The sequence below is a fragment of the Pseudophryne corroboree genome, chromosome 9, assembly GCF_028390025.1.
Source record: "Pseudophryne corroboree isolate aPseCor3 chromosome 9, aPseCor3.hap2, whole genome shotgun sequence".
NCBI classification, from domain to species: Eukaryota; Metazoa; Chordata; class Amphibia; order Anura; family Myobatrachidae; genus Pseudophryne; species Pseudophryne corroboree.
The window spans coordinates 167,869,500-167,895,958 of record NC_086452.1 but is presented as its reverse complement, the minus strand read 5'-3'; the positions used below and the strand labels follow the sequence as shown (position 1 = coordinate 167,895,958).

At 47.5% G+C, this 26,459-nt stretch overlaps 1 protein-coding gene across 3 annotated transcripts in view; it reads right to left on the bottom strand.

Annotated features, from left to right (window-relative positions):
- Positions 1-26,459, bottom strand: part of GTF2B (general transcription factor IIB) — a 108,887-nt gene that overhangs the window by 32,540 nt on the left and 49,888 nt on the right. For all 3 annotated transcript variants that reach the window (XM_063939950.1, XM_063939949.1, XM_063939951.1), the window contains one exon: positions 2,540-2,640. In XM_063939950.1, the coding sequence (XP_063796020.1) occupies positions 2,540-2,640 (101 nt within the window). The remainder of the gene's footprint in view (positions 1-2,539; positions 2,641-26,459) is intronic.

The window sequence follows — 26,459 nt, the reverse complement described above, 5'->3', positions numbered from 1 at the left end:
ACTGTGCGCTGAAATTCTTGAGGCGACCCCCCACCGCCCCTGAGTCCGCTTGTAAGGTCCCAGCGTCATGCTGAGGCCTTTGCAGAAGCCGGGGAGGACTTCTGCTCCTGGGAAGGGGCTGCTTGGTGCAGTCTCTTACCCTTTCCTTTGCCTCGGGGCAAATATGAATGTCCTTTTGCTCGCTTGTTCTTATAGGAACGAAAGGACTGCGGCTGAAAAGACTGCGTCTTTTTCTGTTGGGAGGGGACTTGAGGTAAAAAGGTGGACTTCCCGGCTGTTGCCGTGGCTACCAAATCCGATAGACCGACCCCAAATAATTCCTCCCCTTTATACGGTAATACTTCCATATGCCGTTTGGAATCCGCATCGCCTGACCACTGTCGTGTCCATAGACTTCTTCTGGCAGATATGGACATCGCACTTACTCTTGATGCCAGAGTGCAGATATCTCTCTGTGCATCTCGCATATAAAGGAATGCATCCTTTAATTGCTCTATAGTCAATAAAATACTGTCCCTATCCAGGGTATCAATATTTTCAGTCAGGGACTCCGACCAAGCCACCCCAGCACTGCACATCCAGGCTGAGGCGATTGCTGGTCGCAGTATAACACCAGTATGTGTGTATATACTTTTTAGAGTATTTTCCAGCCTCCTATCAGCTGGATCCTTGAGGGCGGCCGTATCAGGAGACGGTAACGCCACTTGTTTGGATAAACGTGTGAGCGCCTTGTCCACCCTAGGGGGTGTTTCCCAGCGCGCCCTAACCTCTGGCGGGAAAGGGTATAATGCCAATAACTTCTTTGAAATTAGCAGTTTTTTATCAGGGGTAACCCACGCTTCATCACACACGTCATTCAATTCCTCTGATTCAGGAAAAACTACAGGTAGTTTTTTCAGACCCCACATAATACCCCTTTTTGTGGTACTTGCAGTATCAGAGATATGCAAAGCCTCCTTCATTGCCGTGATCATATAACGTGTGGCCCTACTGGAAAATACGTTCGTTTCTTCACCGTCGACACTAGATTCGGTGTCCGTGTCTGGGTCTGTGTCGACCGACTGAGGCAAAGGGCGTTTTACAGCCCCTGACGGTGTTTGAGACGCCTGTACAGGTGCTAATTGGTTTGTCTGCCGTCTCATGTCGTCAGACTTTTGCAGCGTGCTGACATTATCACGTAATTCCATAAACAAAGCCATCCATTCCGGTGTCGACTCCCTAGGGGGTGACATCACCATTACCGGCAATTGCTCCGCCTCCACACCAACATCGTCCTCATACATGTCGACACACACGTACCGACACACAGCAGACACACAGGGAATGCTCTGATAGAAGACAGGACCCCACTAGCCCTTTGGGGAAACAGAGGGAGAGTTTGCCAGCACACACCAAAGCGCTATAATTATATAGGAACAACCTTATATAAGTGTTGTTTCCATATAGCTGCTTAAATATATATAATATCGCCAAAAAATGCCCCCCCTCTGTTTTTTACCCTGTTTCTGTAGTGCAGTGCAGGGGAGAGCCTGGGAGCCTTCCTAGCAGCGGAGCTGTGTAGGAAAATGGCGCTGTGTGCTGAGGAGATAGGCCCCGCCCCCTATTCCGGCGGGCTCTTCTCCCGGTTTTTCTGAGACCTGGCAGGGGTGAAATACATCCATATAGCCTCAGGGACTATATGTGATGTATTCTTTTTAGCCAGAAAGGTAATCTCATTGCTGCCCAGTGCGCCCCCCCCAGCGCCCTGTACCCTCAGTGACCGCTGGTGTGAAGTGTGCCTGAGCGCAATGGCGCACAGCTGCAGTGCTGTGCGCTACCTCATGAAGACTGAAAAGCCTTCAGCCGCCGGTTTCTGGACCTCTTCTTACTTCGGCATCTGCAAGGGGGTCGGCGGCGCGGCTCCGGTGACCCATCCAGGCTGTACCTGTGATCGTCCCTCTGGAGCTAGTGTCCAGTAGTCTAAGAAGCAAATCCATCCTGCACGCAGGTGAGTTCACTCCTTCTCCCCTAGGTCCCTCGTTGCAGTGAGCCTGTTGCCAGCAGGACTCACTGAAAATAAGAAACCTATCAAAACTTTTACTCTAAGCAGCTCTTTATGAGAGCCACCTAGATTGCACCCTGCTCGGACGGGCACAAAAACCTAACTGAGGCTTGGAGGAGGGTCATAGGGGGAGGAGCCAGTACACACCACCTAGTGGTCAAACTTTTAAATTTTGTGCCCTGTCTCCTGCGGAGCCGCTATTCCCCATGGTCCTGACGGAGTCCCAGCATCCACTAGGACGTCAGAGAAAATGGCAATAGTGACATCGCATATGAAAACGGCACATAAATCGAATCATGTGAAAGCACGTATAGAATCAATGTTACTTTTTAAGAGACTTATTCCTATGCTCCAATGTATCAATATTAGATTTGCTACAAAGTTATCCAATGACTGCCAGTGGAAAAACAACTGAATTCTGCCCAAAGACTTTCAGATACAGGGAGCTTCAACAAGAGTCATAGGTGGTTTCAGAAAGTGCAAAACTATAGTTCTTACCTACAACTAACCCACACTCCGAGCAGATCATGTCTCCTGCTCTATAATCTTCTACCAATATGGCTTCAGGATGATTTGGACAAGTGACTCTTGGTTCCACACTAAAGAAATAGAAAATTGTTCAGAATCTTAGGAACATAGTTTACATAAGTCAAACAAATTCAGCGACCATTGTAATCTTGTGCAATGCCTTCAGAAGGTATTTTAACCGTTTTAGTATAATAGCACAACACAACACAACAGTGATATGGAGCAGATGTAAAAGGAACCCAGTATTATAATGCAAAGAAAATAAACACGTTACAAAGTGCTTGTAGAACTGTGCAATACCAGTTGGTCTTCAATATTATTCAATGGACTGATTTAATTGTTTTGTGGGTGCACAAACATTGGACACCACCAGGGCTATTCAATTGTTGCCCCTATTGGGTGCGCATGCCCCGTACCTCTGTGCAAAGCGGGTAAACCAATCTATAGTTGAGCGCCCAAACCATAGCGTTTACACACATTTCAGCTCGCACCTCAGGAAGCTGTGAGCTGAAATGCCTCTCCCCGCCTGCATGCACACCTGAAAGCAACAACTGAATTGCTCCGTTGGGCACCATCTAATGGCAACCGGGGAGACAAACCATTGAATCTGTCCCAATGGAAAGCAATCTAGGGGACCAATTCTATTGTTTTGTGGGCACCCAGCGGGTCTATTCAATTGTTGCACCCCTTGGACATGCATGTCCGGTATGAACACCCACTAGTACAGGTTTAGCCATGAGATCAGCTAAACCTGTCTAAAGAACAGGTTCGGGCACTCAAACCAGAGTTCAATTTTAGCTCGCAGCTTAGGAGGCTGGGAGCTGAAATGCATCCCACTGGCTGCATGTGCGCCTGAACAGAGCAATAATTGAATTGCTCTATTGGGCACCATCTAGTGGTGGCTGGGAAGACCAACAATTGAATTGGCCACTAGGAATAGTAACACAAATTATAAAGTTTACCATTACACTTAATTTCTATTAATAAAAAAAAAAAAAAAAAAAATACAACATACCTTAAAGTTTCACATATTCCATAGATAAGATGTTTAAAGACTTTGAAGCAGAATAGTTATGTGTTCATGCAAATAAAAGACTGCTCTTATACACGTCTTTCAGTACATTATATTTTACAGGAGTCACTTCTCAATTGCAGGCCAACACTAGGTGGACTACAGACTACTGCAAGCAACAAAACATACGAAGCAGAAATATTTGCACTTCTGCCTGTCAATGTGAAACCAATTATAAAAAAAAAAAAAAATCCTAAAAAAACCAAAAACCCTCAATCATGTATTAGAAACCTTGATCAACCAGGTTTTAATGCTTTCTAACAAAATGTTATTGGGCTTTGATTAAATATTTCAATACCACCATTGTTTTTACAGCTTATTATTCCTATTACATCTGAATATATGTAGACTAAACATAATACGTAGTCGCTTGTGACAGATTTTTATAGTAAAACCTATAAAAATAAGAATTTACTTACCGATAATTCTATTTCTCGTAGTCCGTAGTGGATGCTGGGAACTCCGTAAGGACCATGGGGAATAGCGGCTCCGCAGGAGACTGGGCACAAAAGTAAAGCTTTAGGACTACCTGGTGTGCACTGGCTCCTCCCCCAAGCCTCAGTTAGGATACTGTGCCCGGACGAGCGTACACAATAAAATACAAGTTTGAAAAAAACAGCGCCCCAACTCAAAAGTGCAGCAATAGTGGTCCAGGTGATCCCACTCACCAGAAACGTTCAAGACAATAACAACAAGTGTGGACTACCTTGCGCACCCTCTTGATAACCGGGTAAAAAACGGGGTTAACAGATATAAAAATAAAAATAACCTCAATGTTCCACTCTCCACTACTACTATAATATCCCAGTAAATAAAGGGGAGTGTGGAACATTGAGGTTATTTTTATTTTTATATCTGTTAACCCCGTTTTTTACCCGGTTATCAAGAGGGTGCGCAAGGTAGTCCACACTTGTTGTTATTGAGCGTACACAATAAGGAAGGATTTATGAATCCCGGGTAAGACTCATAGCAGCCACACCAATCACACCGTACAACTTGTGATCTGAACCCAGTTAACAGCATGATAACAGAGGAGCCTCTGGATAGATGGCTCACAACAATAACCCGATTTAGTTAACAATAACTATGTACAGATATTGCAGACAATCCGCACTTGGGATGGGCGCCCAGCATCCACTACGGACTACGAGAAATAGAATTATCGGTAAGTAAATTCTTATTTTCTCTGACGTCCTAGTGGATGCTGGGAACTCCGTAAGGACCATGGGGATTATACCAAAGCTCCCAAACGGGCGGGAGAGTGCGGATGACTGCAGCACCGAATGAGAGAACTCCAGGTCCTCCTCAGCCAGGGTATCAAATTTGTAGAATTTAGCAAACGTGTTTTCCCCTGACCAAGTAGCTGCTCGGCAAAGTTGTAAAGCCGAGACCCCTCGGGCAGCCGCCCAAGATGAGCCCACCTTACTTGTGGAATGGGCTTTTACAGATTTTGGCTGTCGCAGGCCTGCCACAGAATGTGCAAGCTGAATTGTATTACAAATCCAACGAGCAATAGTCTGCTTAGAAGCAGGAGCACCCAGCTTGTTGGGTGCATACAGGATAAACAGCGAGTCAGATTTTCTGACTCCAGCTGTCCTGGAAACATATTTTCAAGGCCCTGACTACGTCCAACAACTTGGAGTCCTCCAAGTCACTAGTAGCCGCAGGTACCACAATAGGTTGGTTCAGATGAAACACTGAAAACACCTTAGGGAGAAAATGAGGACGAGTCCTCAATTCCGCCCTGTCTGAATGGAAGATCAGATAAGGGCTTTTACAGGATAAAGCCCGCCAATTCTGACACGCGCCTGGCCGAGGCCAGGGCCAACAACATGACCACTTTCCATGTGAGATATTTTAACTCCACAGATTCAAGTGGTTCAAACCAATGTGACTTTAGGAACCCCAAAACTACATTGAGATCCCAAGGTGCCACTGGAGGCACAAAAGGAGGCTGTATATGCAGTACCCCTTTTACAAACGTCTGAACTTCAGGAACTGAAGCTAGTTCTTTCTGGAAGAAAATTGACAGGGCCGAAATTTGAACCTTAATGGACCCCAATTTTAGGCCCATAGACACTCCTGTTTACAGGAAATGCAGGAATCGACCTAGTTGAAATTCCTCCATCGGGGCCTTACTGGCCTCGCACCACGCAACATATTTTCGCCAAATGCGGTGATAATGCTTTGCGGTTACATCCTTCCTGGCTTGATCAGGGTAGGGATGACTTCATCCGGAATGCCTTTTTCCTTCAGGATCCAGCGTTCAACCGCCTTGCCGTCAAACGCAGCCGCGGTAAGTCTTGGAATAGACAGGGTCCTTGCTGGAGCAGGTCCCTTCTTAGAGGTAGAGGCCACGGGTCCTCCGTGAGCATCTCTTGAAGTTCCGGGTACCAAGTCCTTCTTGGCCAATCCGGAGCCACGAGTATAGTTCTTACTCCCCTCCGTCTTATAATTCTCAGTACTTTTGGTATGAGAGGAAAAGGAGGGAACACATACACTGACTGGTACACCCACGGTGTTACCAGAGCGTCCACAGCTATTGTCTGAGGGTCCCTTGACCTGGCGCAATACCTGTCCAATTTTTTGTTTAGGCGGGACGCCATCATGTCCACCTTTGGTTTTTCCCAACGGTTTACAATCATGTGGAAGACTTCTGGGTGAAGTCCCCACTCTCCCGGGTGGAGGTCGTGCCTGCTGAGGAAGTCTGCTTCCCAGTTGTCCACTCCCGGAATGAACACTGCTGACAATGCTATCACATGATTTTCCGCCCAGCGAAAAATCCTTGCAGCTTCTGCCATTGCCCTCCTGCTTCTTGTGCCGCCCTGTCTGTTTACGTGGGCGACTGCCGTGATGTTGTCCGACTGGATCAGCACCGGCTGACCTTGAAGCAGAGGTCTTGCTTGGCTTAGGGCATTGTAAATGGCCCTTAGCTCCAAAATATTTATGTGAAGTGACGTTTCCAGGCTTGACCACAAGCCCTGGAAATTTCTTCCCTGTGTGACTGCTCCCCAGCCTCGCAGGCTGGCATCCGTGGTCACCAGGACCCAGTCCTGAATGCCGAATCTGCGGCCCTCTAGAAGATGAGCACTCTGCAACCACCACAGGAGAGACACCCTTGTCTTTGGTGACAGGGTTATCCGCTGATGCATCTGAAGATGCGATCCGGACCATTTGTCCAGCAGGTCCCACTGGAAAGTTCTTGCGTGGAATCTGCCGAATGGAATTGCTTCGTAGGAAGCCACCATTTTTCCCAGGACCCTTGTGCACTGATGCACTGACACTTGGCCTGGTTTTAGGAGGTTTCTGACTAGTTCGGATAACTCCCTGGCTTTCTCCTCCGGGAGAAACACCTTTTTCTGGACTGTGTCCAGGATCATCCCTAGGAATAGAAGACGTGTCGTCGGGATCAGCTGCGATTTTGGAATATTGAGAATCCAACCGTGCTGCCGCAACACTACTTGAGATAGTGCTACCCCGACTACCAACTGTTCCCTGGATCTTGCCCTTATCAGGAGATCGTCCAAGTAAGGGATAACTAAAACTCCCTTCCTTCGAAGGAGTATCATCATTTCGGCCATTTCTTTGGTAAAGACCCGGGGTGCCGTGGACAAACCAAACGGCAGCGTCTGAAACTGATAGTGACAGTTCTGTACCACAAACCTGAGGTACCCTTGGTGAGAAGGGTAAATTGGGACATGGAGATAAGCATCCTTGATGTCCAGAGACACCATATAATCCCCTTCTTCCAGGTTCGCAATCACCGCTCTGAGTGACTCCATCTTGAATTTGAACCTTTGTATGTAAGTGTTCAAGGATTTCAGATTTAAAATAAGTCTCACCGAGCCGTCTGGCTTCGGTACCACAAACAGCGTGGAATAATACCCCTTTCCCTGTTGTAGGAGGGGTACCTTGATTATCACCTGCTGGGAATACAGCTTGTGAATGGCTTCTGCTGCAGCCTTTTTCCTCTCCCTCTGCCACGGGGCAGAAATGAGGAGTCTTTTGCCCGCTTGCTCTTATGGGGCCTAAAGGACTGCGCCTGATAATACGGCGTCTTCTTATGTTGAGAGGCTACCTGGGGTAAAAATGTGGATTTCCCAGCCGTTGCCGTGGCCACCAGGTCTGTTAGACCTACCCCAAATAACTCCTCTCTTTTATAAGGCGATACTTCCATATGCCTTTTGGAATCAGCATCACCTGACCACTGTCTTGTCCATAACCCTCTTCTGGCAGAAATGGACAGCGCACTTACTCTTGATGCCAGTCGGCAAATATCCCTCTGTGCATCACGCATATATAGAAATGCATCTTTTAAATGCTCTATAGTCAGTAATATACTGTCCCTATCTAGGGTATCAAAATTGTCAGTCAGGGAATCTGACCAAGCCACCCCAGCACTGCACATCCAGGCTGAGGCGATTGCTGGTCGCAGTATCACACCCGTGTGAGTGTATATACATTTTTAGGATATTTTCCTGCTTTCTGTCAGCAGGTTCCTTAAGAGCGGCCGTATCCGGGGACGGTAGTGCCACCTGTTTAGACAAGCGTGTGAGCGCTTTATCCACCCTAGGGGGTGTTTCCCAACGTGCCCTATCCTCTGGCGGGAAGGGGTATGATGCTAATAACTTTTTAGGAATTAACAGTTTTTATCGGGGGAAACCCACGCATCATCACACACTTCATTTAATTCCTCAGATGCAGGAAAAACTACAGGCAGTTTTTTTCTCACCCAACATAATACCCTTTTTAGTGGTACTGGTATTATCAGAAATATGTAAAACATTTTCCATAGCCTCAATCATGTAACGTGTGGCCCTACTGGAAGTCACATTCGTCTCTTAATCGTCGACACTGGAGTCAGTATCCGTGTCGGCGTCTGTATCTGCCATCTGAGGTAACGGGCGTTTTAGAGCCCCTGATGGCTTTTGAGACACCTGGACAGGCACAGGCTGAGTAGCCGGCTGTCTCATGTCATCAATCTTTTGTAAAGAGCTGACACTGTCACGTAATTCCTTCCATAAGCTCAGCCACTCAGGTGTCGACTCCCTAGGGGGTGACATCTCCATTACAGGCAATTGCTCCGCCTCCACACCATTTTCCTCCTCATACATGTCGACACAATCGTACCGACACACAGCACACACACAGGGAATGCTCTGATAGAGGACAGGACCCCACTAGCCCTTTGGGGAGACAGAGGGAGAGTATGCCAGCACACACCAGAGCGCTATATATATATATATATATATATATATACAGGGATAACCTTATAGAAGTGTTTTTCCCCTTATAGCTGCTGTTTTATTAATACTGCGCCTAATTAGTGCCCCCCTCTCTTTTTTAACCCCTTTCTGTAGTGTAGTAACTGCAGGGGAGAGCCAGGGAGCTTCCCTCCAACGGAGCTGTGAGAAAATGGCGCCAGTGTGCTGAGATAGGCTCCGCCCCTTTTTCGCAGACCTTTCTCCCGCATTTTTATGGATTCTGGCAGGGGTTAAAATACATCCATATAGCCCTGGGGGTTATATGTGATGTATGTTTGCCAGCCAAGGTGTTTTTATTGCTGCTCAGGGCGCCCCCCCCCCCCAGCGCCCTGCACCCTCAGTGACTGCAGTGTGAGGTGTGTATGAGGAGCAATGGCGCACAGCTGCAGTGCTGTGCGCTACCTTGGTGAAGACTGATTTCTTCTGCCGCCGATTTTCCGGACCTCCTCTTGCTTCTGTCTCTGTAAGGGGGCCGGCGGCGCGGCTCTGGGACCGGACTCCGAGGCTGGGCCTGTGTTCGGTCCCTCTGGAGCTAATGGTGTCCAGTAGCCAAGAAGCCCAAGCTGGCTGCAAGCAGGCAGGTTCGCTTCTTCTCCCCTTAGTCCCTCGATGCAGTGAGCCTGTTGCCAGCAGGTCTCACTGAAAATAAAAAACCTAAAACTAAACTTTCACTAAGAAGCTCCTAGTGTGCACCCTTCTCGGCCGGGCACAAAAATCTGAGGCTTGGAGGAGGGTCATAGGGGGAGGAGCCAGTGCACACCAGGTAGTCCTAAAGCTTTACTTTTGTGCCCAGTCTCCTGCGGAGCCGCTATTCCCCATGGTCCTTACGGAGTTCCCAGCATCCACTAGGACGTCAGAGAAAATAGGATTTTAATACCTACCGGTAAATCCTTTTCTTAGTCCGTAGAGGATGCTGGGGTCACTTCAAGAACCATGGGGTATAGACGGGATCCGCAGGAGACACGGGCACTTTAAGACTTTCAAAGGGTGTGACCTGGCTGCTCCCTCTATGCCCCTCCTCCAGACTTCAGTTTAAGGAACTGTGCCCAGGGATACGGACATTTCGAGGAAAGAATTTATTGTTAAACCACGGTGAGCATCTTACCAGCTCACACCGCAAGCATGCAGCAGAACGTGACATTCAACAGAACACAAGCCAACGGCATGAAGAAATTTGCAGCAATATGCTGACAAAACTCGTAACACAACCTGTGTGCAACCACAACCAATAACTGCATATAAAGTACGCACTGGGACGGGCGCCCTGCATCCTCTACGAACTGAGAGAAAAGGATTTACCGGTAGGTATTAAAATCCTATTTTCTCATACGTCCTAGAGGATGCTGGGGTCACTTTAAGAACCATGGGGTTATAACAAAGCTCTAGAACGGGTGGGAGAGTGCGGATGACTCTGCAGCACCGATTGACCAAACATGAGGTCCTCATCGGCCAGGGTATCAAACTTGTAAAACATAGCAAAGGTGTTTGAACCCAACCAAACATCTGCTCGGCAAAGTTGTAATGCCAAAATCCCCCGGACATCCGCCCAGGACGAGCCCACCTCTCTAGTAGAACGGGCCTTCACAGATTTCGGTAACGGTAATCCAGCCGTGAAATGAGCATGCTGAATCTCACCACAGATCCAGCACGCAATGGTCTGCTTGGAAGCAGGACACCCAACCTTGTTGGTAGCACAGGACAAACAGAGCCACTGTTTTCCTAATCAGAGCAGTTCAGGCGACAATCTTCAAAGCTCCAACCACATCCAGAGACTTTGACTCAGCGAAGGTGTCGGTAGCCACAGGCACCACAATAGGTCGGTTTCTGTAAAAAAAGGAAACCACCTTCGGTAGAAAACGCTGACTTGTCCTCAATTCAGTTCTATCTTCATGGAAGATCAAATAAGGGCTCTTGTGAGACAAGGCCATTAACTCAAGACACCCGCCTTGCAGATGTCAAGGCCAACAGGATGGCCACTCTGCAAGTGAAAAAAGCAACTTAACCTTCTTAAAGGTTCAAACCCACATGATTGAAGGAACTGCAACACCACATTACGATCCCATGGTGCCACTGGGAGGCACAAAGGAAAGTTGGACGCGCAACACGCCTTCCACGCAAGACTGAACTTCCGGAAGGGAAGCTAATAGTTTCAGAAAGAAAATTGCCAATGCTGAAATCTGGACCTTAATGGAGTCCAACTTCAGTCTGCATTCTCTCCAGCCAGTAGGAAATGGAGAAGCCGCCTTAACTGAAAACTCATCCGTAGAAACTTTCATGGATTCACACTAAGACACATTTCCTCCGAAACGGTGGTAATGTTTAGACGTTACTCCTTTCCTGGCCTGAATCAGAGTGTGGAATACCCCTTCGGGCTAGGATCCGGTGCTCAGTTATGCCATCAACCATAGCCGCGTTAAGTCTAGGTACACGCACGGCACCTACCTAGTAGGTCCTCGCGAAGAGGAAGAGGCCCAGGATCTTTTAATGAGCAACTCCTGAAGATCTGGGCACCAAGCTCTCCTCGGATAGTCTGGGGCAATGAAAAAATTGTCCGAACCATTTTTCTTCTTATGATCCCGAGAACTTTTGGGATCAGTGGAAGGAATACATACACAGACCGGAATAGCCACTGGGTCACCAGACCATCTACTGCTATTGCCTGATGGTCTGGAACAATATTTCTGAAGCTCATCGTTGAGACGAGAAGTCACCATGCCTACTTGAGGAACTCCCCAAAGACTTGTCACCTCTGCGAAGACTTCTTGGTGGAGGTCCCACACTCCTGGATGGAGATAGTGTGTGCTGAGGAAGTCTGCTTCCCAGTTGTCCACTCCCGAAATGAAACTTGCCGACAGAACCCTTACATGTTTTTCTGCCCAGAGGAGGATCTTCGTCACCTCTGCCATTTCCGCTCTGCTTTTCCTTCCGCCTCGCTGTTACATTGTCCAACTGGATCTGCACGGGGTGATCTTGAAGATGTACCGCATGCTGAAGGCCGTTGTAAATGGCTCTCAATTCTAGCACGTTCATGTGAAGGCAGGCTTCCTGACTTCAGCATTTTTCTTGGAAGCTTTTCCCCTTGCGTCCGTGGTTACCAGGACCCAGTCCGGAATCCCGAACCTGCGTCCCTCTAGTAGGTGCGAGCTGTGGAGCCACCACAGGTGTGAAATCCTGGCTTTCGACGTCAGGACTATCTTCCGGTGCATGTGCAGGTGGGATCCACTCTTCCAACAGGTCCCACTGGAATACCCTGGCATGGAACCTGTCAACTGTACGGCCTCATAGGCCGCCACCATATTTGCACTGATGGATCAACACTTGGTTTCAAAACTAGTTTTACCATCTTCTGAATTGCCAGAGCCTTTTCCTGAACTTCCCTGTCCAGAATCATCCCAAAAATTTATGATCCAACCGTGTTGTTGTAGTATGGACAAGGAGAGCGCGATGTTTTGTACCAACCGCTCCCTGGATCTCTACTTTATCAGGAGACCGTCTAGATAAGGAATTATATTGACTCCTTGACGCAGGAGGACCATCATCTCGTCCACCACCTTGCTGAAAACACTCGGTGCCGAGGAGACCCCGAAAGGTAACGTCTGAAATTGGTAATGGCAATCCTGAACCGCGAATCTCAGATAAGCCTGGTGAGAAGGATAAATGGGAACCTGCAGGTAAGCATCCTTTACGTCTACAGACATCATGTAGTCGTCCTCCTCCAGAATGGAAATCATTGCCCTCAGCGATTCCATTTCGAACTTGAATCGTTTCAAGTAGAGATTCAGATTCTTTAGGTTTAGGATCGGTCTGACCAAGCCGTCCGGCTTCGGAACTACAAAAGGCCTCCCCCTGTTGAAACAAAGGTACCAGGACTATGACCTGATCCTGAAATAATTTTTGGATTGCCGCAGTTACTGATTCTTTCTGGAAGAGAAGCTGGCAAGGTCGATTTGAAAAAATGGCATGGGGGAACGTCTTGAAACTCCAGCTTGTCTCTCTGGGACACTATCTGCAACACTCAGGTATCCAGACAGAATCCAACCTTGGCTGAACAGTTTGAGACGTGCCCCCACCCGCAAGGGAGCCCCAGCGTCCTGCTTAAGATTTGGCAGGAGTAGGGGTAGACTTCTGCTCCTGGGAACCTGAAGCCACTGTGGACTTCTTCCCCCTTCCCCTACCTGCAAAGAAGGGGAAACCTCTCGCTTTTTTGTATTTATTGTGTCGAAAGGACTGTATGTGAGAGCTATAGGTCTTTTTTGCCGGTGCAGGCGCAGAGGGCAAAAATATACGTTATGGTAAGAACTTACCGTTGATAACGTGATTTCTCTTATGTCCACAGGTATCCACAGGATAACATTGGGATATTGTCGAGCGACAGCGAAAATGGCACCAACACGGTCACAAGCTTTCTGGCCTCCCAGGATGCATTGGGGCCTTCACCATATAGTCCCACCCACTGACTCAGTCAGATCAGTTCTTTCCACAGCGATTTTAGGCAGGAACATCAGGTAGAGACCTGTTTAGGCGATAAGAACACACATGCACACCCTTCCATACAAGTAGGAAGAGGTTTTAGTGATTGTCTAGATCCTCAAATCAGATGCGTCAGGGTGGGATCCCTGTGGACATAAGAGAAATCACGTTATCAACGGTAAGTTCTTACCATAACGTATATTTCTCTGGCTGGGTCCACAGGATAACATTGGGATTCCCAAAGCCATTTTAGTGGTGGGGACGCTCCTGATTGCACAGGAGGACCTTTCGCCCGAAGTCTGCGTCATGAGAGGCAAAAGTATCCAAGGCATAATGTCTAATGAATGTGTTTATGGAAGACCATGTGGCTGCCCTACATATCTGTTCTGCTGAAGCACCCTGTTGTGCTTCCCAAGAAGGACCTTCCTTACGTGTAGAGTGTGCAAAGACATTAGCCGGAATAGGGAGATCTGCATGAGAATAAGCTTCTGATATTACCATTCGGAGCCATCTCGCCAGCGTCTGTTTACTAGCAGGCCATCCTCTTCTATGGAATCCGTAGAGGATGAAGAGAGAATCTGTTTTCCTGATGGCACTAGTACGATCTATGTAGATTCTTAAAGCCCGGACGCTTCTCCCGCAGATAGTCTTGATACCTGAAAAGCTGGGACTACAATCTCTTCATTCAGGTGAAACTTTGATACCACCTTTGGAAGATAACTAGATCTCATTCTGAGAACTGCTCTGTCTGGAAAAAAAAAAAAAAAAACTTGGGAAAGGAGACTTACACGATAATGCTCCTAAATCTGACACTCTTCTGGCTGACGCCATTGCCAGTAAAAAAAGAACTTTAGCCGTTAACCACTTAAGATCTGCTCTCTAAAGTGGTTCAAACACAGGACCCTGGAGAAATGTAAGAACTAAATTCAGATCCCAGGGAGCTGCAGGAGGAACAAATGGAGGTTGAATATGTACTACTCCTTGGAAAAACGTACATACATCCTGTAAATCCGCAGTCTTTCGCTGAAACCATACAGTTAACGCTGATAGAGAGCAAGAAAGGAGAAAAGGAACCTCCGGCGCTGTCAGAATAAGGAATACTTGAAAAGAATTCCTACCCCTGGGACCTAGGCTGCACGGATAGAATCCCTCCACACATACAGAACATTTATTGGAGGGAGCGCAGAACACACCCCCACCTGCAGTTAACGCTGATACTTGAACCCTCAAGGAAGCAACTTTCAAACCTTTATCCAATCCTGCTAGAAGGAAATCCAAAATCCTGGACACTTTAAAGGATCTCGGATTGAAAATTTTTCCAGTACACCAATGAATATAGGCTTGCCAAATTCTATGATACACGGGCTGAAGAAAGCTTTCTTGCTATAAGCATAGTTTGGATTACTTGTTTCGAAAATCCTTTAGCCTCTTAGATAGAGGTTTCAACAGCCACGCCCTCAAAGACAGGCGATCCAGATGACTGTGGCAACAAGGACCCTGCATTAGCAGATCGGGACGTTGAGGGAGCAACATCGGTGCTTCCACGGACATTCTCAACAGATCTGTGTACCAATGCCTTCTTGGCCAAGCTGGAGCTATTAGAATGATTGCTCCTTTTGCTTGTTTTAGCTTTCTCACTACTCTGGGTAATAGATATTGGAGGGAACAGATACGCCAGCTGAAACCTCCATTCTACTGACAGTGCGTCTACAAGGACCACTCCTGGGTCCCTTGTTCTCGTTCCGTACCTTGGAACTTTGTTGTTTAGACGAGACGCCATGAGGTCTCTCTGGAAGACCCCATCTGTTCACCAGTGTCTGAAACACTTCTGGGTGTAGTGCCCATTCGGTTTCCTGAATGGTGTACCGACTGAGAAAATCCGCTTCCCAATTTAGTACACTCGGGACAAATACTGCCGACAATGCTGGGAGATGGAGTTCTGCCCATCTTAGAATGGGAGTTACTTCCTCCATCAGTCTCTTGCTGTGAGTACCTCCCTGATGATTGAGGTATGTTACTGCCGTCGCATTGTCTGAGCGAATCTTGACTGGTCTTCCCTGCAGACTGTCCTTTGCCTGAACTAGAGCCAAGTAAATGGCCCTTATTTCTAACAGATTTATTGGCAGGCGACTTTCCCTTGCGGTCCACTTTCGCTGGAACCATAGGCTTCCGAGTACCGCCCCCCAGCCCTGCAGGCTGGCATCTGTTGTCAGGACTTGCCACTCTTTTATCCAAAAGGGTCTCCCCTTGTTTAAATGGTCTGTCTGTAGCCACCACGCTAGAGACCTTTTTACGCTTAATGGAAACTTTATCATGTGCTTTATCGTCCGATGATTTCCGTTCCTTCAAAATAAGGTGCTGCAATGGTCTGCAATGGAACTGCGCATATTCCACCATGTCGAAGGTTGATACCATCAGACCCAACAGTCGCATTGCTGCATGGACTGACATTGTCTGGGCGTGCAACGCTTCCTGAGCCATGACCTGCACCTTGACTATCTTTTTCTCTGGTAGGAGAACTTTCTGTAGGTCTGAATCCAGTATGGCCCTCAAATGAACCATCCGCTGTGACGGATTCAGGGACGACTTTTCCCAATGTATGAGCCACCCGCGTCTCTGTAAACAAACTATCGTCTGTTGAAGATGGCTCAACAGTAAATCTTGCGACTGTGCCAAGATTAATAGGTCGTCTAGGTATGGGAATATTCTTATCCCCTGTCTGCGCAGACAAGCTGCCATAACCACCATGATCTTGGTAAACACCCTGGGTGCTGTAGCTAGCCCGAAGGGCAGAGCTTGGAACTGAAAATGTTCTTGGAGGATGGCAAACCCGAGGTAACACTGATGCGACAGTGCTATAGGCACATGCATCCCATACATCCAGAGATACCATGTAGTCTCCCGGTTCCATAGCCAACATTATGGAGCGTAACGTCTCCATGTGGAACTTTGGGATCCATATGTATTTGTTCAACATTTTCAGATTGAGAATTGGTCGATATGACCCATTTGGTTTCTGGATTAGAAATAGATTGGAGTAAAAGCCCTGTCCCCTTTGTGATGGAGGTACTGGGACAATCACACCTGACTGCAGTAATTTCTGGACTGCTTCTTGCAGGGCATTGGCCTTCGACTCAATACGAGACGGGCTGGTGCAAAAATATCTTTGAGGAGGCTGCCTCCTGAATGGGAACCCATACCCATGAGATACTACCTTCTGCACCCAAGCATCTGCTGTTGACTGTTGCCATATGTGTGCAAAATGAAGGAGTCGGCCCCCAACCCTGGTATCCTCCAGGCGGAGGCCCGTCTCTTCAGGCTGACTGTTTCTGTTCAGGTTTGGAAGCTGGCTTTTTGCTAGCTCACTGCTTCCTACCCCTGGATTTAAACTGGGGTTGCTTAGGCTCCTCCTTAGCTTTCGCTTTACTTTGCCAACGAAATGAGCGAAATTTTAAACCCTTAGACTTAGGGTTATAAGTAGCTGGAAATCTGACCTTTTTCGATTCAGCCTCCGATTCTAGGATATCCGATAAAGGTTTTCCAAATATATTACCGACAAAAGGCAGTGCTTCCAATTCCTTCTTGGATTCCGCATCTGCCTTCCAGGTCCGTAGCCAAACTGCTCTGCGAGCGACTACTGTCAAGGCTGAAGCTTTAGAAGCAACTGTACCTACATCAATTGCTGCTTCTTCCAAATACTGGGCAGATTGTCTTAAATGGCAAAAACGATCCTCTTGCTCCCTAGTAGGAGAAGGGATGTCATTCTCTAGTTCCTCTATCCATTCGCCCATTGCCTTTGCTACCCAGGCCGAAGCCATAGCAGGTCTTACCACTGCTCCTACTAGAGAAAATATATTTTTCAAAAGGCTCTCCACCCTTCTGTCTGTGACATCATTTAATGAGGTAGATGACCGTGGTAAAGCAGATTTATGCACGAGTCGCAGAACATGTGCATCTACTTTTGGAGGAACTTCTCTTTTCGAACAATCCACAGCTGGAAATGGATAATAAGAATCCCATCTTTTAGGAATCTTATACATTTTACTGGGCGCTGCCCAACACTCATCCATCATTTCCGTCAGCTCATCTGACGCTGGGAATTCAGCTTTCACCGATTTTGTTCGTTTAAATACAGGTGCTTTAGCTTTTAACACTGTCTTGGCTGGCTCTTCCAAGGAGAGAACAGCCTTCACAGCATTAATAAGTTCAGCTACATCTTCTGAACTAAAATTCTGCGACTGATCATCATACAGAGTATTCGAACCTATTGTATCATCATCCGATGTATCATCTTGTGTAGTCTGCCACACAGACGTATTTGTCTTAGTCTTACCTGTCCCTTGGTTGCTTGTAGAGGCTACTGGAACCAAACCATAGGAAGGGAGCTGCGTGTATGTGTTGATAGTGTAACCTAACCCCTTGAGGTGGTGCTACCGGAGTTAACCTGTCCGCTATTGAAGATCGAGTCTTTGCGAACATATTCCATGGTGGCTCTGTTGGTGTTTGAACTAACTCCTGTTTTTTACTTCGCTGAAAAGCGAAACAGTTTGCACACAAACCCTCATAAGTGACCAATTGATTCATATCAATTACCCCTGACTTACAAGATAAGCATGTTAGGGCTATAGGAGTGCTTGATAAATTCTCCTCATCACTTTTGCTGCTCACAGACATGGTAATGATCTGTTATTGACTACACAATTTGTGACTGAAAATCACCCTATATGTCAGTATATAGAGGCGAGATCAATCTGACCACAGTGCACCTGATTTGAGGGTCAGAACAGGACTGACCTTACACAGAAAAGTCAGCACACATACTAGCAGTCAGTCACATGTTAAAACATTAGACATTGCCATATGAGAATACAACCTCCATAACCACTTATACATCAGTAGGAAAATTGTACTTCTGTTTTTTTTTTTTTTTAACTTCTTTTTTCCAACATAACATGCAGAAAACACAGTAATATACAGATCTCATATGCAATAGGTACTAAAAATTAACTATTCATACTAAGTAGAGAGAATTTTTAGTACTGTATACCCTGCCTCCAGAGAGCGGGATACAGGGAGACTTACCACACTTCCATATTCAAGCAATAATGCTCGTAAGACGCTGAGTGGATTCAGATGCTACTGATGTACACTACCGCACTTGATAACCGATAACGGACACAGTCGCTCACTGGCGGACACGGACGCTGAGCGGCTTCCACGTGTATGCAGACGCTAAGGCCTGCGACTCGGTCTGGGCGGGATCTATAGTGTACACAACCGCAGCGTCTAAGCTGCAACCGAGAACCCTCGTGGTAGCGTCTGAACCGGAAGTGAGGTCATTCAGTTCATGAAACGAGATACGCGCGGAAACTGCCCATGAACTCGGAGGAGGGGCGGCCAGGAGAGCGTCTGAATCCCCCTGTTGACTTAAACTCCCAGGATCGCGGCCTCTACCTAGTCCTGGCGCCTATGATCCCCGCAGCGTATCGCTGTCATACTCGAGATGTTCAGCGCATCAGCACACTGTTTGTAGTCTCCACCAAATCAGTGTCCTGACCCCTCTAGTAAGAGGAAGTCCATAGACTTACCGTCTCCCCATGCTCCGGCCACAGCCTGGTTACGTCTGCTGGACCTGCTAGAACATCCGTCAAAAGAGGCCCGTCGAGACAGCACTAATAACCGAAGGTAAGCGTTGTTGCAACCCGGTGAGGAGTTGTTGGAGCGACTTTCTAGTATGCTTTTAAGACGCTATTAAGAGAAGTCACTCAAAAAATCCCAATATAGTAAGTCTATAAAAATAAAATAAAAGCTTGAGGCTGCTACTCAGCAGCCCTGCGACCATGCGGCTTCCTGCCGTACTAAGCAAAAAACTGATCTGACTGAGTCATTGGGTGGGACTATATGGTGAAGGCCCCAATGCATCCTGGGAGGCCAGAAAGCGCGTGACCATGTTGGTGCCATTTTTGCTGTTGCTCGACAATATCCCAATGTTATCCTGTGGATAATCCTGTGGACCCAGCCAGAGAAATGTCGACTTACCTGCGGTAGCCGGCGAGGCTTAAGGCCCATATAGACGGGCCGATGCAGGAGAGGTGTGCTGAGCGAACCGCTCAGCACAGCGCGATCTGTGCTGAGCGTGCGGGGGGAGACGGGGGCGCTCACTTCACCCAGCAGGTGAAGTGAGCGACCCGCTAGATTGGCCTGCATGCAGGCCAATCTAGCACCAGCGATAGCGATGCGCGGGGCTGCTAGGAATACACACGGAGCGATCTCGCTGAAAATCTAAGCAATCTGGTCACATTGCTTAGATTATCACTCAGTGTGTACCCCCCTTAACGCATCTAGTCCATCACCAACTAAGGCCTCACCTTTATATGGGAGAGCCTCCATATTTCTTTTGGAATCTGCATCAGCGTCCCACTGGCGAATCCACAACGCCCGCCAAGCCGATACTGCCCTGGTAGCGGCTTGTGAACTCAAGAGTCCAATATCTCATCGCCTCTAGCATGTATGCGGTAGCGTCTTTGATATTCCCTAACTTAAGAAGTATCTCATCTTCATCAATTGTGTCAATTTCGGATGACACGCTTTGACCATTTTTCAATAGCACCCACGCTCAAATAATAGTGGGTCTGAGTAACGTACCATTTGCAACATAAATGGATTTTAATGTAGTTTTCACCTTTCGGTCTGTTGGCTCTTTTAGTAACGCCGTGCCCGGTGCCGGGAGAATTACTTTCTTTGTCACCCTGGACAGTGCACTAATCTAACACAGGGGGTGACTGCCGGCCAAGAATATATTAAGCTCGTGGGAGGGATTCTTATTAGATGTATTTCCCTGGAGTCCCTATCCTCGACACAGGACTTAGAGTCTGTGTCGGTATCAATAGTCATAACATTTGTAAATGGACTTTGTGTGACCCAGGGAGGGTCGCCTGCAAATGGAATAACAGAATTTCACATAACCAGCATGTAGTATTAGATACAGCCTTATCAAATCACCTATTGATATGATGCATACTACCACGTATTTCTTTCACCCATGCAGGCTCTTGGTGTGTCAGTATCACTACCACCTTACAACTCTGTCTCCCTACAATGGCTTCCTAAAGGGAGGAACTCCCTGCCTCAGACATGTCACACACGTGTACCACACACTCACAGACACACTGGGACTTATAGGGAACAGACCTCTGTCAGATGGACACAAAGGAAAAATCCAGATCACACCCCAGCGCCAAGCACACACATTTGTGAAACATCTCTTTAAAAAATCTGCAGCGCTTTTATTATTATAACACAAGTACCATATACCTCTCCCCCCCCCCCCCCCGTTTTTGCACCTTGATACATATCAAGTAATGTAGGGAGGACCAGTGTTTCTTGTGAGGAGAAAATGGTGCTGTTCAGTGTGCTGGCTTAGTGAGGAAGAAGCCCCGCCTCTGTGTTGGCGCTCTTCACTCTTAACTAAATAATTATACTGCCTTTTGCCATAAACCAAGCTTTATGCTGCGCAGGGCGCCCCCCCCTGCACCCTGCAGTTAGCAGTGTGTGTGTGTGTGTGTGTGTGTGTGTGTGTGTGTGTGTGTGTTTGTGTGTGTGTGTGTGTGAGCTGTGAGAAAGAAGCTCCACCCCCGTAATGGCGCGCTTCCTTCCCGCAATTTTCCACAAATATTTATACTGGCAGGTGTTAGGACAGTGCCTTGGCACAAATGTCCCCTCATGCGAGTGACAGAATGAGGATTTAGATGCTGCCCAGGGCAGGGCGCGGCGCCGCCCCCCCCCCCCCCCCCGTTTTTCATTTATATTCCGACTCCTAGTCTTTAGTTTCAGCCAACCTGATGCTTATTTCAGTGTCACGGCCACTGACGCAGCAATGATTATATACCTTGTACTTGTCCTATATGGTCTTGTACCGAAAGTCACTGTTCTCGTTTTGTGCACTTATGTTTTTTTTAGACGCTGCAGAACCCTTATGGCATCATATAAATAAAAGGATAATACCACATATAGGAGGGAATTCAAATGTTATCGCAACCGATCTTCCGTCTAAAGTGACAGGAGATCGCAGGTGGCAATATATAACCGATGTCTCCTATTGTGCTGACTGCGCCCAATAGTGTCGGGTTTAGCTGCGTAAAGCAGATAAACCCAGGTAAACTAAAGGGCATGATCGGGGAAAGTGCCATTTGGGCGCCGGATCAACGGATCACTTTTCAGCAGGATGAATATGATTTACCAACAATCTATATACCAAATGTCAGTATGTCAGTATGCCAGCAGCGAGGCGAGCGCAAGGAGTCTCCTTGCGGGCTCGCTGCACTCTCCACAATGCAGGCTTGGTGGCTCGGTGCGCTAGCCACAGGTTCTATTCCCACTCTATGGGTGTCGTGGACAACCACGAGTGGGAATAGCCCGTTAGCAGGATTCTAGCATTGTCAGCAGTCTGTATCCCGGCGTCGGTATCCTGACTGCCTGCAACTCTACTGCATACGATATCATCTCGCCACCCCGTGTGTATGAGCTGAATGTAGACGTCTGCAGCCGATCACGCTCAAACGGAGCTATATTAGAATAGCTCCGTTTGATACCATCTAGTGGCTGCCAGCGTACAATACATTTGAACACTCGCCCATAATATACACTCAGATGGATGAAATTGAAACAAGATAATGTTAAGCATTAGCACTTCTCAAAGTAACACGCAAAAAAGGAGGCGTTAAGCTTTAGCACATTAAACATTTTTAAATAAAAACACTAGTTTAGTGGAATAGTTTTTTTTATTTTAAGAAGTGCCTGTATTCACAGCATAACAAAAAAGTAAAGAAATAAATAAATAAATAAAAAACGTTTGGTTTAAACCAGCCAACCCTGCCATTTTCACTGACCATCTTTCCGCCATTTCATCCTGGATGTCATCTTGCCACCGCAAATTTAGGGCGGAATTCAATTCTTATTGCGGGTTGCTGCACCCAGTCACACCTTTTTAAATGTTCCTGCCGACAGGCACGAGAACTTAATTTCCACTCGCTACCCCTGGGGTTGGCAAGCAGAAATGTGCAAAAAGTGACCCGTTTGGGCACCCAAAAGGGACTTTTCACGTTGCACCCATTCAATTAGTCGGGATTTGCAGCTTGATGCATATAAACCCAACAGATATGGATGCAGTGAGATAAGGGGGGGGGGGGGATCAACTGAATATCACCTCACTACCTCCTGTCACTTTAGACAGGAGATTAAGGGGGAATTCAGTTCTCACGCTCAATCTTTTAAATCTGGAACCAATAATATTATTTTACAGAAGGAACCTTCCTGATATCTCTCTATGTGTTGGGACCACTCTATGCAGTGACTTTTCACTACTTTCTGGTCCGCTATCACTGCTGGAGCAACATAGCTAGGAACGCTGTATTGTATAACCTACAGTTCTAAGCACGTGAAATATTGTTTTTTGATAATCGCCTCACTCCCCATTTAAATAAATGTGTGCCTGTATCATTACCGCCTCCCTGTCGGGGGTAGACGTTGGTAAAGCAGACTTCAGGAACCGGCGAGGGGGAGACGTCTCGAATTCCAATTTGTACCCCTGAGATACTACCTGCAGGATCCAGGGGTCCACTTGCGAGTGAGCCCACTGCGCGCTGAAATTCTTGAGACGGGCCCCCACCGTGCCTGAGTTCGCTTGTAAGGCCCCAGCGTCATGCTGAGGACTTGGCAGAAGCGGGGGAGGGCTTCTGTTCGTGGGAAGAAGCTGTCTGTTGCAGTCTTTTTCCCCTTCCTCTGCCCCGGGGCAGATATGAGTGGCCTTTTGCTTGCCCTTATGGGGACGAAAGGACTGAGCCTGAAAAGACGGTATCTTTTTCTGCTGCGAGGTGACTTGGGGTAAAAAGGTGGATTTCCCAGCCGTTGCCGTGGCCACCAGGTCCGATAGACCGCCCCCAAATAACTCCTCCCCTTTTTACGGCAATACTTCCATATGCCGTTTGGAATCCGCATCCCCTGACCACTGTCGCGTCCATAATCCTCTTCTGGCAGAAATGGACATCGTACTTACTCTTGATGCCAGAGTGCAAATGTCTCTCTGTGCATCTCGCATATATAGGAATGTATCCTTTAAATGCTCTATAGTCAATAATATATTGTCCCTGTCCAGGGTATCAATATTTTCAGTCAGGGAATCCGACCAAGCCACCCCAGCACTGCACATCCAGGCTGAGGCGATTGCTGGTCGCAGTATAACACCAGTATGTGTGTATATACTTTTAAGGATATTTTCCAGCCTCCTATCTGCTGGCTCCTTAAGGGCGGCCGTTTCTGGAGACGGTAACGCCACTTGTTTTGATAAGCGTGTGAGCGCCTTATCTACCCTAGGGGGTGTTTCCCAACGAGCCCTAACCTCTGGTGGGAAGGGATATAGTGCCAATAATTTTTTAGAAATTAGCAGTTTTTTGTCGGGGGTAACCCACGCTTCATCACACACTTCATTCAATTCATCTGATTCAGGAAAAACTACGGGTAGTTTTTTCACACCCCACATAATACCCCTTTTCGTGGTACTTGCAGTATCAGAGATGTGCAAAACCTCCTTCATTGCCGTGATCATGTAACGTGTGGCCCTACTGGAAAATACGTTTGTTTCTTCACCGTCGACACTGGAGTCAGTGTCTGGGTCCGTGTCGACCCACTGAGGTAACGGGCGTTTTATAGCCCCTGACGGTGTTTGAGACGCCTGGACAGGCACTAACTGAGCTGCCGGCTGTCTCATGTCGTCAACAGTTTTCTGTAACGTGCCGACACTGTCACGTAATTCCTTAATTACGGCCATCCATTCAGGTGTCTACTCCCTAGGGGGTGACATCACCATTATAGGCAATTGCTCCGCCTCCACATCCTTTTCCTCCTCATACATGTCGACACACGTACCGACACCCAGCACACACACAGGGAATGCTCTGATAGAGGACAGGACCCCACTTAGCCCCTTGGGGAGACAGAGGGAGAGTTTGCCAGCACACACCAGAGCGCTATATATGTATAGGGACAACCTTACAATAAGTGTCTATCCCTTATAGCTGCTTATATCTGTTATTTCGCCAAATAAGTGCCCCCCTCTCTTTTTTACCCTGTTTCTGTAGTGCAGGATGCAGGGGAGATTCTGGGAGCCTTCCTACCAGCGGAGCTGTGTGGGAAAAATGGCGCTGTGTGCTGAGGAGATAGGCCCCGCCCCCTTCACGGCGGGCTCTTCTCCCGCTTTTTTCTGGAAAACTGGCAGGGGTTAAATACATCCATATAACCCAGGAGCTATATGTGATGTATTTTTTGCCAAATAAGGTAAATTCATTGCTTCCCAGGGCGCCCCCCCCAGCGCCCTGCACCCTCAGTGACCGAAGTGTGAAGTGTGCTGAGAGCAATGGCGCACAGCTGCAGTGCTGTGCGCTACCTTATGAAGACAGGAAAGTCTTCTGCCGCCGATTTATGGACCTCTTCTTGCTTCAGCATCTGTAAGGGGGCCGGCGGCGCGGCTCCGGGACCCATCCATGGCTGGGCCTGTGATCGTCCCTCTGGAGCTAATGTCCAGTAGCCAAGAAGCCCAATCCACTCTGCACGCAGGTGAGTTCGCTTCTTCTCCCCTTAGTCCCACGCTGCAGTGAGCCTGTTGCCAGCAGGACTCACTGAAAATAAAAAAACCTAAGTATACTTTTACTTCTAAGCAGCTCAGGAGAGCCACCTAGATTGCACCCTTCTCGGCCGGGCACAAAGATCTAACTGAGGCTTGGAGGAGGGTCATAGGGGGAGGAGCCAGTGCACACCAGCTAGTCCTAAAGCTTTTACTTTGTGCCCAGTCTCCTGCAGAGCCGCTATTCCCCATGGTCCTTTCGGAGTCCCCAGCATCCACTAGGACGTTAGAGAAAATTAAGTGAACATCGCCCAATGTGAGGTTGTTTTTTTAATTTACCCATTATGGGGGGGAAGGGGGATTCAAATGTAATCACCACCAATCTCCCGCCTAAAGTGACGGGAGATCACATGGGGGAAATATACAATTGGTGCCCCCTCGCCAATTAGTGTTAGGTTTAGCCGTGTAAAGCGTCTAATCCAGACTAAACTAATGGGCGCCATTGGGAAAAGTGCCGTTTGGGCGTCCAAGCAAATCACTTTTCACATTCACCCCCGGTGAATTTGAGCTGAAATGTAGATGCTGGCAGCAGATTGCACGCGAACAGAGCTACATTAGAATCGCTCCATTTGATGCCATCTAGTGGCTACTGGCGATAAAAACATTTGAATTCCGCCCTATGATTCTTTCCTATTTTCAGTTTTTTCACCCTTTGGATGTCGATCCTATTTCAACGCAAATCCAACAAAGGCCACATTCTAATTAACACATGGGGGACGATTCAATGGTTTTACCCCGCGGCTACAATGGAGGGGGTGGATTCATTCAATTGTTGCTCCATTGAGATGCCTAGTAGCCACGGGGCTGACATTTTTTCTCAGCCTCCTGAGATCTGAGTAAACGTGTGCAAAGTCAGCACTTTGGGTGTCCAAAACAGGGAGTTTAGACGAGTTTAGCCGTATTAGGTGGCTAAACACAATCTGCTTGGGCGCAATGTGCATGGGCGCCCAAACACAACTGAATTGTGACAATTGTTTGAGCATCTAAAAAGTCCGGTTTAGATGGGATTTTTAGATGCCCAAAACAAATAAATCTGCCCCATAGGCTCAGCGCCCCCAAAGACTTTCCTTTTTTGTGTACAATATCCGTTTCACTCTCTAGGTGCTCCGCCACCACCTTATTTGACTACATACGCATCTTCATAGGTGGTTATTATACTGACGTGGATTGTCCGACGTCTTAATTTCTATTGACATTTCTGGTTAGGAAACCCAGTGCTCATTGGCTGTTATTTCCTTGGTTTCACTAAGCTATGGTGTAATTTATTATTACTTATAGTATAGCATTGCTGGCTCTCAATGGCTTTAATTTGCAGGTGTTATAGATTATCTGAAATGGTTTTTCTAGTCCAGGTGGTTCAACATGTGGCCCTCCAACCTCAGCGTAACCACACACCCCAGCTTGCCC